Below are 5,595 nucleotides of genomic sequence, written 5' to 3'. Positions count from 1 at the left end.
GGGGGGGGGGGGGCGAGTCAACGGAGTGTGTCGTGTGCGGACAGCAACCCGCAATCGCCGTGAAGCGCGCCGCCGCGTGCTCCCTCACCCGAGAGGCCTCTCACAGGGGGGGTGTTTCCCGAGCGCCGAGAGGCGCGTCTTTGCGGTTTTTGTGCGTGCCTTCGTGTTTCTTGTTTTTTACTTGGCCGCGCAGCCGGCGCGAGACTCTCCCGCGTCCGGGGTGTCCACAAGACCTCGCGCCGCCGCCGCCGCCGCCGCCGGGGCGGGGACCTCTCACACTCGCTCTCTGCTCTCTCCGGAGAAGCTCGAGAGAGTCTGCCTACTGGGCTGGGGGGTCTTTAGGCATTGTGGGGTTGGCACTCCCATCGACCCTCATGACCTCCTGCGGTCTCTGAGATGGACACCAGTGGGTGTGGGACCACAGCCAGGATACACTCGAAGGCTGGGTAAGCAGTAGAGGTCGATACTCGACGCGTCCCACATGGTCTGTGTCGCTGTCGGCACGCTGTCGACAGGACGTCGAGCGACACCGGTGGCAGTGCCACCCAGGAGTGGTCGGTCGCTCTCCCGTCATGAGAGAGCCACCATGTGATCCGTATGATGATTCCTGACAACCGCCTCAGTCAACTTTCGTCACAGTTCCCGCTCTGAGAGGAGCTGCGGGTCAGCTCGACAGCTGGAGCTGTGTCGCCGGCGTGCGGCGGCCTGCCTCCGGAGGTGCCTCTGAGGTGGACATTTTTTGGTCACCGTGAGAGAACGCGTTCGAATTTTTACTCGGGAGTTTCAACTCCGCACGCGCACCGGCCAGGGCTACAATAGTGCCAGTGAGGCGGAGGCGCGAGTCGGAAGGCCGCGACCGTCAAGTGGTCCCCCAATTTTCCTACAATCGCTGTCGACCCAGCCACGTACTGCCAAAGACCGCCGCGCGGGACTCCGGGAGAGGTGCGTCCCAGTTGCAGTTGCAAGAGATCCTCTCCGCGCCCCGCCTTTTACATGGTTAGTAAGACTCCCCTGGGCACAGCGCACAGCCGGTGTGACGCTCACATATACTGGAAAAGAGAAGAGCCTGAGTGCTGAGTGTCTGGCACGAAGCGAGACAGACGCGCGGCGACGCCGAGCGAGGGCCCGAGCCGGTCCTCCACGCGCCGTGCGATCTCGAATCGCGCGTAGTTGGAGAGCGAGCACACACAAATACCACACAGCGCCTGGGCGCGAAACGCCGGCCGCCTCACTCTGCCTTTGCTCCCGCCTGCGCCCCCTTGACCGCGCCCGCCTTGTCGAGCATCTCCCGCACCTGCGAGCAGCGACGTCCGAAGAGGTGAGGGGAGGCTCATGCACGGAGAGGCAGGCGGTGAGAGGTGGTGGGGCACACCGCGCCTGCCCCTCGGACCAACCGCGCTGCGTGCCGAGCTCCTCGCTGCCTCGAAAGAGCTTGAAGGTCGGCATCGCCGAGATGCCCAGCTGCTTTGCCACGTCGGCTGCGTCGTCCACGTTCACCTGGGCGAGGACGGGAGTGTCCTGTGGCCAAAGGTCTGAGCGGAGGTGCGTGGCATCTCGCCTTTGCAAAGGTGACGTCGGGGTACTCCTCGCTCATCCTCGCAAAGACCGGCGCGGCCGCCTTGCAGGGAGGGCACCACGTCGCATAGCAGTCCACCTGTCGGAGCGCGGTGCTCGGCTCCTCGGTCGCGAGACCTCACGCGCTCCACCGCACAGGCCAGGTGCTGGGGCCCGCTCACGAGCGTGAGGCTGCTCCCATTCAGCAGGCTCCGCCAATCCTCGAGCGACTTGACAGCAGTGATGTTGCCGCCGTAGTCCGGCCACGGCTGGCGCGACTGGAACATGCGGTAGAAGATGTAGAGGACCATCAGCACGAGGATGGGGTTCTGCTGCACGAAGGCGACGATGGCATCGAGCGCCATTTTCTAACACGAACAAGCGGCTGCCGGCTAAGCGCAGCCACTCCCAGCTACGAGACTCGGTGTGAATGTCGCACCTCAACCTGTGGGGGGCCAGCGCACAGCGCCATAGGAGGTATTAGGTGCCCGGTAGGCTTGGCTGCAAAGGGGATTTTCGCGTTTTGTTTTTTTATTCAGGGTTTTGCAACTGATTCCGTTTGCAACAAACGGAATCAAGAAAAGAAACGACCGCAAAAGCAGGCGGCGTCTCGTGCTCGACCAGGATCGCCGTCCCGGCGCGAGAATGCAGCCGGGCTTGCCGTCGTGCAGCCCTTTTTGCTTCGGCTCGTCGTCAGCGACGCGCCAGTCCTGGCGCAGCCGCCCCGCCGTGCGGTCCACGGCCTTGCAGCCCGTCGACGCGCCCGACGACGTGACCGCGGCCGAGATGGAGGCCTTCATGGACCACATCCAGCCGAGCTTGTACCAGCCGCCCGACGACAGCGACATCGCCCATGAATTCACGGCGTGGCTGGCGGCGCGCCGCGAGACGTTGCGGACCGCCGCCGGTGCAGGCCGCCCTCGCGACTCGCAGGCCGACGTCGCCGCACCCGACGCCGCCGGCGGCGAGGAGTCGCCCGACAACGAGACGGGGCGCGCGACTCCGCCCGCACCTGCGCCGGCGGCGGCGTCCGGCCGCCGGCGCCGGCGCAAGCCGCTCGCCGGCGGCGGCGGCGAGAAGGAGAACGCGGACGTCGAGATGGACGCGCTCATGGTCGAGCGGCCCCGGCCTGCGCAGACGGAGCAGCGCTGGCGCGCCGTCCTTGCCGCGCGCCACGAGGATTACGACCGGGAGCTCGAGAAGGACAACCCGGAGCGGCCGTGGCACAGGGTGCCACACTTCCAGGGCGACGTCGAGGCGGAGTGCAAGCTGTGGGCAAGGGTCTCGCGTGCGCTCGGCGAGGCATACGCGCGTGACGGCTGGCGCATCGAGACCATCGAGTTTGACCCCAAGCGACCCGGGCAAGCCAAAACCGCGCGCGCCACGCGCCACAAGAGGCTGCGGGAGGCGGCGAAGCGGGCGGAGAGCAAGGCTGCGGCTGCCGCCGCCGCCACCGCGACGCCGTCGCCCGCCGCCGCCGCCGCGGCGGCGGCGGAGGCCTCGGAGGGCGCGGCGGCGGCGGAGGAGCTGAACGCGGTGCGGCGAGCGCAGGCAGGAAAGACCGCTGCACGGCTGTTCGAGCAGCTGGAGGACCGCTAGTAGGAGGGGGAGGGGGAGGCGCCTCGCGAGGCGTCAGCCCGCACGCCATCCATCGCCCCTGATGCCTTGCTGGGCGGTCTCCGACGCGCCCGACGGAGGACCCCTCCGAGCCGAAGGACGCGTACCCATCGGGGGACAACCCGCTGGGCGAGGGGGAGGCGACGGAGGCGGTCGAGAAGGACAACATCACCATCGCCTTCAACAGGACCATCGTCCGCGAGGTGCGGCGGCTCCTGCAGACGTACGGCGGCGATCACAGGCCGCCGAGCATGGGCGCTGAAATGCACTACGAGCTCGCTGCGATGGAGGGCCCGTACGCTGACCCGAACGCCTTCTCGTGCGACCCGGACTCGCTGTCCACGCAACAGCTCGACGCGCGTTTGCTACTGTGGTACCGGCAGTGCCTCCCCAAGCCGCCGCAATGGCGCGCCGACCCAAAGCTCAAGCAGCAGCCCTGGCGCGGCACCGATGGGCAGGAGCTGCTGCTGCCGCAGTGCTGGCCGTCGCATTGGCTGACGCGCGCGCGGCTGCTCGGCGCGCGGCGCGGCGTCGCGCTGACGCTGCGCGAGGCGGACGCAGAGGCGCACGGCGAGGCGCCGCATGCGCCGCAGCTCGTCGCGGACGCAAAGTTCGCGTTCGAGGTGGCGCTGCGCGAGCAGCAGCCCGCAGGCGCTCTCTATGAGAGCTACCGCCGCCTAGCGGCGGCTCTCGCGCACTCGCGGCGCACTCGCGCGGGGCTCGCGCTCCGCCACCTGGCCCTTTGCCCGGCGTGCAGCGACGCCCTCTGCTTCCCGGCGCAGCACCTCCCGGCCGTGACGCGCTACACGCTGCCGCCCGTGGTGCAGCGCGCCGGCTGCAGCGATTGCGACTACTTGGCGATGCGGCGCATGCTCGCCGCCCGCACGTCGTCGTACAACGAGTGCACCGCGAAGGACGCGGCGGAGTGGCTGCGCGGGCTCGAGCAGGCTGACGCCGTCAAGCACGCGTGGGGCGTCGTCGTCGTCGACGCCATCAACCGCCCGCCCCACGCGGCGACGCGGCTCGCCATCATGGAGGGCACGTTCGACCACGACTCCTTTGCCGCGTTCCTGCGGGCGACGCCCGGCGTGGCCGTGCCCTACTGTGGGGCGCATGGGCCGCCGCGGTCCGCGGCGGACGATGCGCCGATGCCGGGCGCGCCACCGGGCGCGCCGATGCCGGGCGCGCCGATGACGGACGCGCCAATCCCGGGCGAGCCGCCGGCCCCGGCGGCGGCGGAGGATGCGCCGATGCCGGGCGGCGGGCAGGACGCGCACCGTAACGGCTGCGCGTGCCCCGGGGGCTGCCTGGGCGGCCCCTCGTTCCTCCCGTTGGATCCGTGCTGCGAGTGCGAGGAGTGAGTCTCGTCGTCGCTTCCCACACTGCGCGGCGTGTGGGTGGGGGTCTCTGTTGATCACTGTACTGTACTCTCGCTCTCTCTCTCGCTCGCTCGCTCTCTCGCTCGCGCTCGCTCGCTCTCTCTCTCTCTCTCTCTCTCTCTCTCTCTCTCTCTCTGTGTGTGTGTGTGTGTGTGTGTGTGTGTGTGTGTGTGTGTGTGTGTGTGTGTGAGTGTGTGAGTGCGTGTCTCTCTGAGCTAATTCCTCTCCCGCCCGATCCTTGCTGCTTGCTGCGAGTGTCGGGGAGCGTGTGCGACCAGGGGAGTGAGTCTCGTCGTCGTGTCGGGGCGTAGCTGCTTTTTGGAAACATGTTTCTACTCGTTGGACCGGAGATGGGGGGGCAGGTGCACACCCCCTGCGCTGCTCAACCTCTGAGATGTTACTCCAGACACCGTACCGCCGTGTCTGTATCTCCCAACATCTCCCGGTCCCGCTACCCGCAGCTCAAAGCGACGTCTCCCCTAATCTCCACGGCACCCACCGCCCGCGCACACTACTCGCCGACGACTCGAGAGTCGCGCGCACGCACAACCCAGCCGTCGAGCAAGCGGGCATGACCAGAGGCGCCCGCGGAGGGACAACCGGGATCGCCCTCGCCCGAGCCAGAGCCAGCCCTGGCCCCTGGCCGCGCGCGCGGCCTTCTTTCTGGCCCGCATCCACCGCAGCGGCGGCCGCCGCTGCGAAGACTGCGGCCGCGCGACGCCTCCACGAGCATACGATCGAGCGCCCGGAGGGGCTCGGGCTGAGTGCCGTCGCGAGACCTCGGCACGCCTGCGCACGCCTGCGCACGCGGCAGAGCGACAGCGGCACCACCCTCGTCGGGCGCCGACGAAGCGTGCTCGCGGGTCGCCGCTCCGTCGACCGACGGCCGAGACACTTGCTCCGACGCCGCCCCGCCCCCGCCCCGCCGGTCCGGCACCGATATCTCGGAGGACGACCTAAGGAAGAGCGTGGCGGCGCGTCGCCGGAGGACGGCGCGCTCGTGCTCTCGCCGCGAGATCGAGGGGGGGGGGGGGGGGGGGGGCTT

General features: G+C 68.9%; 5 protein-coding genes across 5 annotated transcripts in view; 3 read left to right on the top strand and 2 right to left on the bottom strand.

The window, feature by feature from the left end:
- The window catches only part of EMIHUDRAFT_432409 (hypothetical protein), a 1,732-nt gene extending 1,546 nt beyond the window's left edge, over window positions 1-186 (top strand). The window contains exon 6 of the mRNA XM_005770782.1: window positions 1-186. The gene's annotated coding sequence lies outside the window, so the exon portion shown is untranslated.
- Window positions 187-969: 783 nt separating this feature from the next.
- EMIHUDRAFT_420431 (hypothetical protein) lies at window positions 970-1,939 on the bottom strand. The gene is made up of 4 exons (XM_005770781.1): window positions 1,737-1,939; window positions 1,559-1,654; window positions 1,378-1,497; window positions 970-1,294 (listed from the first exon to the last, which is right to left on the bottom strand). Exons 1-4 carry the CDS (start codon window positions 1,917-1,919, stop codon window positions 1,229-1,231), a joined length of 465 nt encoding a protein of 154 aa, XP_005770838.1. The 5' UTR covers window positions 1,920-1,939; the 3' UTR covers window positions 970-1,228.
- A 230-nt stretch (window positions 1,940-2,169) lies between these two features.
- EMIHUDRAFT_350041 (hypothetical protein) lies at window positions 2,170-3,252 on the top strand. The gene has a single exon (XM_005770780.1). It carries the CDS (start codon window positions 2,200-2,202, stop codon window positions 3,151-3,153), a length of 954 nt encoding a protein of 317 aa, XP_005770837.1. The 5' UTR covers window positions 2,170-2,199; the 3' UTR covers window positions 3,154-3,252.
- A 138-nt stretch (window positions 3,253-3,390) lies between these two features.
- EMIHUDRAFT_350040 (hypothetical protein) lies at window positions 3,391-4,888 on the top strand. The gene is given in 3 exon segments (XM_005770779.1): window positions 3,391-3,947; window positions 3,963-4,662; window positions 4,711-4,888. 2 exon segments carry the CDS (start codon window positions 3,423-3,425, stop codon window positions 4,530-4,532), a joined length of 1,095 nt encoding a protein of 364 aa, XP_005770836.1. The 5' UTR covers window positions 3,391-3,422; the 3' UTR covers window positions 4,533-4,662; window positions 4,711-4,888.
- Window positions 4,889-5,038: 150 nt separating this feature from the next.
- Window positions 5,039-5,595, bottom strand: part of EMIHUDRAFT_432407 (hypothetical protein) — a 1,076-nt gene continuing 519 nt past the window's right edge. Inside the window, exon 2 of the mRNA XM_005770778.1 lies at window positions 5,039-5,506. The gene's annotated coding sequence lies outside the window, so the exon portion shown is untranslated. The remainder of the gene's footprint in view (window positions 5,507-5,595) is intronic.

This window comes from Emiliania huxleyi, assembly GCF_000372725.1.
Source record: "Emiliania huxleyi CCMP1516 unplaced genomic scaffold EMIHUscaffold_4, whole genome shotgun sequence".
Classification (NCBI taxonomy): domain Eukaryota; phylum Haptophyta; order Isochrysidales; family Noelaerhabdaceae; genus Emiliania; species Emiliania huxleyi.
This window is presented reverse-complemented; position numbering and strand designations above follow the sequence as displayed.